Source organism: Bufo bufo, chromosome 4 (genome assembly GCF_905171765.1).
Source record: "Bufo bufo chromosome 4, aBufBuf1.1, whole genome shotgun sequence".
NCBI classification, from domain to species: domain Eukaryota; kingdom Metazoa; phylum Chordata; class Amphibia; order Anura; family Bufonidae; genus Bufo; species Bufo bufo.
In genome coordinates this window covers 330,513,742-330,526,190 of record NC_053392.1, presented here as the reverse complement: position 1 = coordinate 330,526,190, position 12,449 = coordinate 330,513,742, and the positions used below count along the sequence as shown (strand labels likewise).

Here is a 12,449-nt window from a genome sequence, read left to right as displayed (position 1 = left end):
GGGATTCAAGTGTAGTGACTTGATATGTGCCAGTGGATATCATAATCATGATGAGCAGCAGCAATATTATCACAATACACCAATATCATTTTCATATCGAAATGGCAGGCATTTCCGGTGTGAATATTTGCCCACTGTAGCTGCTTAAGGCTACATTCACATGACCGTATGTGTTTTGCGGTCCGCAAAACACTGATCGGCAAAAAATGCGCATGCCGTCCTTTTGGCATCCGTTTTTCGCGGATCCATTGTAACAACGCAAAACGGACAAGAATAGGACATGCTCTATATTTTTTTTGGCCTGGGAATAAACGGGTCATCACCTCTCATCACATCTGGAGTGCTGCCTAATCTTTGGATATACTATTTTTTTGCGGGGCTACGGAATGGACATACAGATGCAGACAGCAAAAAAAAAAAAAAAACCACGAACGGACACGGAAATAAAATACGTTTGTGTGAATGTAGCCTAAAGATAACATATGCCCAGTAATCCGAATACAGAAATTTAGTCCAGCACATCCTGTTATAATAATTAGGATAAATGTGCGAATTGGGAAGAATATTCACATAAAATTGCAGTTCATACAAAAAAAGTTAGCTTTTTTTTAAAACTAGAAATCTCTAAAAAATAAAAATAAAATTGACTCTGTTTTCAGTGTGTTTTAGCCCTAAATTGTGCTTTCCAGAGGGATACATTTGAAAACCCAAAACACAGTATCCAGATGTCCAAACGATTCATCTTTGAACTCCGTTTGATCTGCTTTCCATTCCTTTCCTTCTTTTTTTGCTGGCCAGAACGGCACAGTCCAGAAGATGGAAGCTAATGGAAAGCAGGTCAAACTGAATGCAAAGATGAAACGTTTGGACTTCGAGTATTCAAATGTATACCTCCAAGAGAAAGCCCAGCAGAGGGCTAAACGGGGAGTGATCCTAGCTTTGTGTGTGCTATCTAATGTAAATGAATACATTCTGAATGTGGGGTATGCTTAGTCCATATGGACACATTAAAAAGGTCATGAACAGCCATATATGACATGACTAGGGATGAGCGAACTTGCATTTTTCAAGTTGGGGTATTTGTGCAATTCCGTTATGGATTCCATTATCATCGAACATAACGGAACGCATAACAGATCCGTTATGCTGCCCACTGACTTCTATTATGACGGAATGCAAAACGGAATGCCTCTTAGGGTCCCATTCACATGTCCGCAAAATGGGTCCACATCCGTTACACAATTTTGCGGAACAGAACATGTCCTATTCTTGTCCGCAGCCACGGACAAGAAAAGGCAATTCTATCATAGTGCCGGCCATGCACATGGCCAATGTCCGTGTTTTGCGGATCGCAAAACAGCTGTGGACGTGTGAATGGACCCTTAAAGTCTTCCGTGGTGCGGCTGGTTCACTTATGCTGCCCTTTGACTTCTATTATGACGGAATGCCTCTTCCATGGTGCATTCCGTTATATTCCGTGATGACGGAATCCATAACGGAACTGCACAAATACCTGAACACCAAACTTGAAAAATGCAAGTTCGTTCATCCCTAGACATGACTGTAAACTGTCCCCCAGCAACTGCCCCTGTATCAGTGGACTAAACATACCCACCATCCTCTGGGACTGTTCCTGGGTACTTGTAATTCTGCACAGCTACTGAATGGCAAATGGACACGTCTGGTACATATACAGATACAGGGAATTCTGCTGGCTGTATCTGCGCTGGACGCATCCATTTGCCAGTAAGCTCCTTCACAGAACTTGAGGCCTGCATTGTCGTCTTGGAGCCGGTGGACGCGGAGGATGACTGGCGAGTGTGTCTTCTCCACTGATTCCTGGGTAGCCAGGGGCGATCATTAGACCAGCTGGAAGACAGTAGAGTCATGTATGCCTTTATGGAGCATACATGACTGCTTATGGCATTTTGAGAAATGCCATGGACTGCACATTTGACATATATCCTTATAATCTGCAAAAGGAATGACAAGATGTAAATTTGGTACCAAAAATGCAGTTAATATGTGTTATAAGTCACATAAATCAACAATAAGTCTCTTCAGTATACCTGCCCCATGGTAATCAGCAGGAATAAGAGAACACAAAATCTCATGAGGATGCCAGTAAGACCTAGTTTTATAAATAAAATAAAGAAAAAACATAATTGTGTGCGAGTATATATAATCTGTATAATAACCACACACACATGGATTTAAAGACATGTTTTAGCATTGTATTATATGATACTTTGACTGGAAAACAGAGATAGTAGCATATAATCTATAAGCCTTTGCTGTGCAGCCATTTACCTGAAGGCTCTTTACATTCAGCATGTACACTGAGAAAATCAAACAGAGCCCCTACATATGCAGCCGTATGCCTTGCTATGTAACAGGAGGGCTTAGAAACTTGCACAGAAAAAAAAGAAGCGGGGGACTGTTCTTCAAAACTGGGTTCTGTTTAGTGGCCGCATAGTAGTTTGGATTGTTTTTTCAGCAGGTACAGCTGCAGCACATAAAAAACTACACCTGTACTTGCCAAAAAACCGCGGCAATTAGCAGCAAACCCCTGCAGTATTGCCGAGTAGCGTACTACCACCCCACAGTCTAAGCACGCACTAAAAATTGATTGCTGTAGGCAACTGTAGACTTTTTGCCGATGCTAGTTCTCATAGTTAAGGCAGACTGCAAGAGCATGAGGCGGTTTTCATGGAAGGGCGTCAACATGATATGCCTATGTCTACACATTATTCGGCAGTTCAAATAGAGGGGTTTACAATCGCTGTACGCAGTATTGCATGTAGGCAAAAGATTTGTGCTGCTGGTATGACTAACATTAATAGCTGGCACAAACGGCAGTATACAGTGCTACTTGTTTTTGGACTCTCACAACCAGCCTATTTGATACTACATTATATAACCCTCATTATATATTACAGGTGTTGTCCGAGTGTTTAAAACTGATCACCTATGCTCAGGATTGCTCATTAACATCCAAATAGTTGGGGGGGGGGGGGGGGGGCGCGAAACCCAGCACCCCACCGATCAGCTATTTGAAGTGGCTGTGGGTCTCTGGTGAGGGTTGCGGCTTCTTCCTAGGCCTGTGACATCACAGTCATTGATCACCTAGCCTAGGTGCAGCTCAGTCCCATTCAAGTAAACCAAGCACAGCCACTATCCAATGGACGGCGTTGTGCTGTGAGGAGGCTGCGGCACATACCAGAGCTCCGCAGCCTCTTGAAACAGCTGATCGGCGGGGGTGTTGGTAGTCAGACCCCCACTGATCAGATAATGTTTACCTATCCTAGGGATAGTCATGGTTATTACAAGACGCAGACAACCCCTTTACACCTGTATGTATGTTTAGGCATTTCTCGCAGCTGAACATACAGCACCATTCCATTATGCTTAAGCTGTACATTGCTGCCGATATTGCTTTGATGAGGTGACAGTCCAACCGAAGAAGCCAAAAACAAACCAAAACCCATTCTGGGATGTAATACTACAGGTGTCAGATCACGATCCATCCACACCACGAAAACACACTAAACACTCGTAACAAAACTTGATTGCTCAGAAAAATAAAATAAATAGCAGGAGTGTTTCAAAGAAAATGGCTAACACAGGAACAATGAGTATTGCTTCATACGTCGATGAATGCTGGGAATGCAAGTTGTGGCGAATATATATACATGTCCATATATACTCCGTTTCAAAATTCTAGCCGTGTGTACTAAAGGGCATGATGTACACACACATTCATACGCACACACACAAAATGAGGTATCACGTAGAACACCCTGCATGTTTCGTTTGCTTGGAGTGATTTGTCCGTTAGCAGATTAGGTTTGTCTTTAAATTCACAGTTCCTCAACAGTAGTTAAAATTCCAGGTCAGTTGCGGATAATGAAATGACTTCCCCTGTACTTATATGAGGTAGAACTTCCCAGAAAAGGCAAGTTTAATGGCGACACCGAGACAAAGCTAAGTTTTTTTCCTTTTTTGAACAGAAGGCCCCTTTCTGCTTTGTTCTTCAGGCGATGTAGATATCTTACTTAAGGAAGCTTCTTGCGGTGACCTGCTTGAACGTTCTGAGTGCTCTGATCTTCCCTCCTGAGAATATGATGGAGATGAATAGCCAAAGGCCCCTCCTCCTTCCCGTTGAAAAGTAGAAGTGGAAGGCTGCTGTTCTGCTTCATATCTTCCCTGAGAGGCTGCTGGATGTTGTGGAACAGTCTTGTGGGGGCAGTTCGCTACCATATGCGTTATGCTTTGACAGTAATGGCACTTTTTTGGCTGAGGAGGTAGATTACATTCTTTAGCATGATGGTCAAGGCCACCACAGTTGTAGCATCTGTAAAAACAGAAAAGACAGTCTACATCAGCCTTAAATATCAGTTCAATACCCAATATCTACCTAGTCATTAACTAGCATAAATACATTTTTTCATACGCAGTCAAAACAACAAAATAGCCCAAATTTGACCAGGCCTGCCATGACTGCTCTATCACCTCATGACGCAGCAATTTTTTTTTTGTTTTTACCCTCTGTCTTTGCTTTCTTGAAATAGCTTTATAGGGGTCTGTTTTTGTGGAACAAGTTGCACTTTCTAATAGCACCATTAACAATTCCATATAATGTAGCAGAAAGCTTGAAAAAAAAAAATGTTCTAGATGGGGTGGAATAGGAAAAGTTTTGTTTTATTTTGGTTTCATGGCGTTCAATATGCAGTAAAAACAACATGTTCACTTTATTCTGCAGATCAATTCAATTAGGCTAGGGCTACACCCTGACATCTGTCGTGCAACAAAAGGGACACAACTACATTGCGACATGTGGCACGCGACATTTATTGTGATACTCTATGGCAGTGATGGCGAACCATTCACAGAGTGCCCAAACTGCAACCCAAAACCTACATATTTATCGCAAAGTGCCAATACGGCAATCTAACCTGAATACTACAGTCCAATATAGTATATCTTCCATGTAATTATTTAGCTATAATAGCCTGCCTACAGTCAATGCGCTGCCCTGTGCTGATGAATGACAGGAAAAGTCTAAAACCTATTGGTACACCTTAGAGACTTTTTCCAGGGTGTGGGTGCCCACAGAGAGGGGTCCGAGTGCCGCCTCTGGCACCATGCCATTAGCTCTATGGTGTTGCACTGCAACGCATGCACAAAAATCCAACTTACAGTGGCAGCATGTCACCATAGACCATCATTACAATAATTGTTGTGTGACATTGGTGCGACACATTGCTGTGTAGCCCTAGCCTTAGGCTACATGCATAAAACAGTATAAAAAAATAAAAATAAAAAAATTGGCTGTTAAAAACAGACAAACTGTCAGTTCTTCATAGCCATTTTGCATCAGTGTATGCATTAATTCTTTGGACATTTATCTGTTTTTAATGGACATTAGTTATTAATAATATATATATATATATATATATATATATATATATATATATATATATATATATATATATATATATATATATACACACACACACACACACACACATACCCTTAGTGTCCCCAGTATCTACAACAGCCCCATATATGTCTTCATAGTGCCGCCCTGTATATTTATGGCTACAAAAAAAAAAAAAAAAAAAAAAAGGATTGCCATCTGAGTAGCCCTCTAGATTTTGTCTCTGAAAATGGCCTTCAGATAGCCATTTTTCACTACCATGTGTATATAACCTTATGGTGATGACAAATTTATATAGTTTTTCTGTTTTAGTACTTTTTACAAAATGAAAACTTTGAAAATGTTTTCTTTGCATATTATGACTTTTTTTTTGTTTTGTTTACGAAGCTGTGCAAGTGCGATCTGTAGTGCCCTGCAACGCTCAGCTATTCATCAGTCCCATAGAAATGAATGGAGGGTGGAAACACATGCATATTCACGTGCGGGTCCCAGAGGTGGCAGATCGTTATTAGACACCATGATCCGCTGCCTGCAAACAATAATTTTTTAACATGTCAAAAGATTTGGATTGCCCGATGATCGAGCATTTGCTCATTAATCAGGCAATCAGCGGTCAGGTGACCGCTAACAAGCGTTCATGCAAATGCTCGGTAGTGATTATCTGCTGAAAAATCGATCAGTGTAATACAGGCTTAATGCCTCTTGCACACAAAGGTTTGGTGCCCATGGCCGTATTGTGGCCCGCATACGGCGGGTCCGCAATACACGGGCACTAGCCCGTGTGCACTCTGCGGACCCATGCACTCTAATGGTTCCGCAATCACGGAGATGCGGAACGGAAGCACTACGGAGTGCTTCCGTGGTGTTTCTGTCTGTGCCTCCGCACTGCAAAAAATTGAACTTGTTCTATTTTTTTGCGGAGCGGATGGATCGCGGATCCATTCAAGTTGAATGCGTCTCGATCTGTCCCGGCCGCCGCACGGACGTTGCCCATGCATTGGGGACTGCAAATTGCAGTCCCCAATGCACGGAATGGATGCACAACGTTCGTGTGCAAGAGGCCTAATGCTGTAGATGGCGTAAACTTAGACAGGCTGTCTAGAGTGGCTCAGGGTGGATGAAAAATGTGGTGCTAGGCTAGACACTTGTCTAACTCTATACCAACTAACTGGCTTACTTTGAGATGGCACGTAATAGGCCCCACCTCACCCACCGACTTTTTGAGTAAAGTTGGAAAAAATTGCAGATACCCTAAATCGCTCCAGATTTTGCCACATTAGTAAATTTGGGCCATTGTGTGCACACATTAACCAATTAAACGGAAGAAATGTTCTATTTCGATTTAAAACACTATAGGGAAATTTATAACCAGGATAAATCACAAGTCAGTTTTGCATTGCCATAATTGCCATAATTTGGGTCAAATTTATCAAATGTCACACAATGTTTGATAAATTTAGTGCACCTTTAAGACTAACAGTTCTGTCTAGAGATGTAGGATTGAGACAAAATTTGTGACTTTTTTTTTTTTAAGAGTCACAGTTGATAAATATGGAGTGAATGTAATTAACAGTTAACCATGTCCATTTCTACACCAGCTTTTCAAAACTTGAGTAAGCTTAAAATGTCTCAATTCCTATTTTGTGACTTTGTGAAGCCAGAATTCTGGAGTTCAGGGCTTGATAAATTCTCCCCTATGTATTAACATGTTGAATTTACAAGCAGTTAAAGGAGTTGTCCCATGAAAAATATTCTACAATTTTCAAACCAGCCCCTGGATCTGAATAATTTTGCAATTGCATGTAATTAAAAATTTTGTAAAGCCACTGAGTTATTCAATAAAACGTATCTGTATAGCGCCACCTGCTGTTTTTTTTTCCTCATTTCTTTGTCCTGCTCACTGAGATGGCTGCACATGCTCAGTTTCATCCTTCAACTGCCTCCTGAGCTGTGATAGGAAGAGCATAGACACGCCCCCTGAGCTGCAGCAGAAAAGACACTCCCCTTGAGCTGTCAGCTTGATATAAATCTAGCAGAGCAATGAATGGGGAGATCTCTGGAACCATGTGAGGTACAGGGCTGGTTCTAGCTTTGTTAGAAAGAGATTGTCATGTACTATATGATTGCTGATGTTTATGTTTTACATTATTCATGGAATAACCCCCTTAAAAGGGTTCTCCCACCAAAATGCATTACAATGCAATGAATATGGCATTACAAATAATGTATTACTGCAATATACATGCAATTAAAATATTGTTTGTTTTCTTATGCACATTTTCCTCCTTTAGCATCCCTTGCAGTTTATCCTTCTGGTCCACCTTCCCCTGCAATCAGTACTGGACTACCAGGCTCAGCAGCCTTCCTGCTCTCTTCCTCCACTTTGTGCTCGAGTAGTGATCTCATAGTGAAACAGTCCAGACACCTTTCATTTATTTGTTCCTACTTTTAAATTTAAGAAATATATACCGTAGCTAGTAGAGGAGGAAATTGTGGAGGCATTGCTCGTCGTATGTAGGTGTATCCCTGGGGTTATATCTGTGGGACTACTTTCTATCTGGGGAGGAAGGTGTTAATTTATATGCCATGCATCCTGGGAGATACAGGTACGTAAATGCCTTGTGTGATAAGCTGCTGCCCACCAACAGAAAGGGAAGAGAATCCTCCAGATGTTAAATAAAAAATAAATGGAAAAAGAAGTCTTAAATCTGTGGCATAACCTCTTAAAATTGAATAATCTTAAGACACTAAAGTCCTTTCCGACGGCTTACATCACAGAATGCAATTGTTTTTACAAAAAGAATACAAATTGCACATAATTGAATATTAGCTACTTTTTACAAACATCAATTTACACTTAGAAAAAAAATTGTTTTTTGATCTTTAAAAAAAGCAAATAAGCTGTTTCACTTGTGTTTAACGAGGAAAGAAACAGCAGTAACCTAAACTCCACAAGGTGGCGACATACTCATTTAAGAAGGGCATACACAAAATTTACAGCACTGCAATATTTATAACACCTATGTCTTAGTACTACATTGTAACATGCATTTCTTATTAAATGTAGTCATGCAAAATAAGTTTATATATTTCTGAAGACATTAAAATCGAAAAAAAAGACCCTTCATTAAATTACAAAATATTCTTATTAGACAAATTAAATTTTTCACAATTGCAACTATTTTGGATATTTAAAGTGAAAATAATGATAATCTTTTGTGTTATACACATGGGGGAAAAAAGCAAAAATAAATAAATATGACATCTGATGTGTACGAATAAAGTAGTCAAAGATAGAAAACTCTGCCCTAAATTACCACATTTCACATAAAAAAATCTGGAAGAGGGAATGGAAGAATGAGTTGCCATTATTACATTCCCATCCTTTTGATATTTATCTGAAGCACCTAAACAACATTTCAACAAATGTTATATAAAAAAGGTCGCAATTACAGCTGAGAAGCAAGCACGTAGATTACAGTAAAATTAAACAGTAGAGTTAATCTGGTTGGTTGCCCTTTTCTTTATAAAAGATGTAAATTTATGCTAAAGGTATTCGCAAACACCTCGACCTCGAAGAGAAAAGGGGTTAAAGGGCTTCAGAAGTGGTGCCGCCTGAGGCCATGGACAAATCAATTTAATCAGTCACTATGGTATGCACTGTTATCCGATTCAGTGAACCATTTCACGTCACCAATTGACAAAAAAACCTGCTGTCGAGCTACCCTGCTTCAATCGACAAACGCACCTTCCCAGGGTTTACTGCTGCAAGTGCATTTCGACTAAACGGCATTCAACTTGCTGCGCCAGGATTTCATAGCATGTACTCATTATCGCATACAAAAATTCTAATTGCTACACAATGTCGTCTTCCGGATTCCTAACCCCCATCACATTTGCTTCCCTGCTGAGGCAATGCCTTAGATGCTATCTGCTCCTGTTTACGAGTGCCAGCCAAAAGGGGGGGATGGGAGGCATTTATTCCATCCTTTTGAGTATGTATTCACTTTGTGTCAATCATTCTTACCACCAGCACAAATCGCGCCAGCCCTCGGTTTTGTTTTGCTTTTTTCATTACGGATTTGCAGCAAAATATCGAAACCCTTTGTACAGGCAATTATTAATATAACACAGCATTCTCATCCACTAAATTAACATTGTCTGACTTTCACTCTTCTGTTGGGTATATAAAATGGAAAGAAAGGAAAGCTAGAAAACGAAATCAGTCATTGGCATAATGTTGTCAAGTGACACTACATAAACCTCTATTAATGATGGCTCGTGTAGCACACATCCAGAGAAACTTCTCTTCAGCTGCTTCTAGGGCCTTCAAGTAGCACAGCTGCCAGTTGGGAAATATAATTGGTCATGGCAATCAATCTTTTTTTTTTTCCCAAGACATATGCGGATCGGATAAAACAGCAAACAAATATTTCCTCTATCAAACCCCAGGGCACCTGCACCAAATGTACTGACGCCAAAGTGTACAAAACTAAGAGTACTCAACTAACTAAAGCCATAGGACGACACCAAGAAAAACCAGGAGGAACAACAATTCATTATACAGCATAAAGCATGGGGAGATAGATAAAAGGGTTCATTGATGAGTGGTCCACACTGAACAGGGACCAGATACTGCAGAAAAGAATCACTTTTTAGGTTTACAATGATCCATCTTCATAAAATAAGATTTTGGATCACTGGTAATAAACAAGTACACCGATTGTGATGGTGTATAAAATTAATTCCAAGTAGAAGACAAAAAGTCCCAGCTTCAGATCAGTAAACTAACCAGCAGCAGCAGAGTACTACACGTAAAAATATCCAAACCATTAAATCACTCATCTCAATGATAAAAAACGTGTGTGGGATTAGGCTTAAATAATTTAAGGTGATTATTATGGTTTATCTAGATGAACAAGCACAAAACAGTTCTGTGGCCGCCAAAACAATTTATATGATACAGTCTATATGAAAAATGCATCATTCGGAACAATAAGAGGAGAATTGTGTATTAAGTACATAAAACCGTAGTCGTATTAGTTTAAAATACCCTATCCTTTCCAATATTAATATAGATTCCTTGTTCTGCATAAGGATTATGTGCTACAAGGGTTTAACATTTGTCTAACGGACATGGTGCGTGTGCCCAGTCTACTACTAGCAGGGATCTTTACCCACTTTGTATAGGGAGCAGGTGGTTGTGCGACACACTCGACATGTGTGGAGTGCCTTGTGTATTCGCAGCCTGGACCAAGGGTGGAAGTGTCCATTATACTGTGCGCCAATTACACATCACAGGTGCATTAGCCTTACATATAGGAGTATGATTAAAAAAAATACAGCACAGATTTAAGGATTTTTATTTATGCATTGAAATCTAGTTTGTATTGTGAGGAATCAATTATGCTCTTGTGTTCTACAGGACTTATGTATTAATTGGAGATCTAATTATATGCGGTTTGTAGGGCTACTAATTACAGCAGAAAGGTCTCTTATGTCGCAAGGACAGAAATGGCCACAGCATTGCATACTACAGCACTTCCATCACACCACTTCAGGAAGTCAAACATTTGTTTTACCTAGAAAGGCAGAAATAAGAGTTTTACGGGAATTTTCTGTTTTAGAAACTACCAGCAATTTGGATCTTGCTCCATTACTACAGTCCTAAGTAGAATAAATTGCCCCAGTCGGTAAATAATTGTATCGCGTAGGATTATGGCTCTCAGTGGGCCTTAAGGACCGTGTTTATGCACGACCACCCAATTTAGCACCATCATTTATGAATTAACAAGATGCAAATACAAAGGAAAATGAACACAAAGCATCTAAAGCAAAACCTTTAACACCAACTAAAAACCATTCTGCTCAGATATTATTCAACTAAATATCAACAATTTGAATATACTTGCACTAATACTAGTATTGTAGCACAATTGCAGACTAGGAGAGAAGGATGCACACAGTATACAGACCCCTGACCAATAATGACACTTGTGCCTCTGTAGGGTCCTGGTCCTTTATTCAGCCTGGTAATTAACTTGTCAGAGCAGCTGTTTGTGCCCCAGAGCTACTCTTCCTTTTGTAACCAACAGCATGTAGCAACCACTGTGGCTACTAGCATTAGGGGAGCAGCTTTTTGTCAACCAACATATGTAGATATCCATACACCTGCTCCCTCTCTTTAACTTTTATTTCCACAATTCTATTCCAATTACATCCCTCCATAACGGCGTCACAGCGATTATTTAGACTAGTACATAATGGGATATAGCCAGAGGTAGAAATGCACACAAAAAGGCATAAACAGTATAATCTGGCAACTACAACACTCATATTACAATCTCCCATGTTTCAATGGAACATAGTCTGGGAGGAAAATAAAGCTCTTTAAATAAATAAATAAAAAAATTATAATTTGATTTTTAACCTCTTAAAAAGGACACCGTGATTCTCCCCCCCCCCCCCCCCTCATCACCACATTTCAAAAGCTATTTTTTCATTGACAAAAGCAACAAGAAAAAACTATTTGTATTTTGCTTGATGACTTTTTCATTAATACCAATTTGGGGTACATAAATCTTTTTTTATTCTGAAAGGTATGATAAAAACTAGAACATCTGACATAAATAACGTGTTTGCTTTATAGTTTTGGGTTTGGTGACGTCAATTATTTATAGTTTTTTTTTTTATTTCTTTATATTTTTCTTTTTACATAATAACGCATCTTTAATTTAAAATAAAAGTGTGTTTTTTCCTTTAGTTTTGATATTTTATAACATTTCATTTAACCATTCTTTACTTTTTTCTTACCTAGCCCCACTAGGGGACTTGACCATGCAAATGCTTGACGACTGATATAATACACTTCAATTTTTCTTCACTGCAGTTCGAGTTCTTGCCTCTAAGCAAAGGGTCTAGGGGCAACATTATTAGCTCCCCAGATGCCATGAAAACTAATCGGCACCCCACAAGCACATTACAGGGATGCTGATGGGGTGACATTATA

At 39.7% G+C, this 12,449-nt stretch overlaps 1 protein-coding gene across 1 annotated transcript in view; it reads right to left on the bottom strand.

Moving 5' to 3' along the window:
• Window positions 1-3,984: 3,984 nt before the first annotated feature.
• The window catches only part of LIN28B (lin-28 homolog B), an 83,650-nt gene continuing 75,185 nt past the window's right edge, over window positions 3,985-12,449 (bottom strand). Inside the window, exon 4 of the mRNA XM_040428809.1 lies at window positions 3,985-4,354. Within this exon, the coding sequence (XP_040284743.1) occupies window positions 3,985-4,354 (370 nt within the window). The remainder of the gene's footprint in view (window positions 4,355-12,449) is intronic.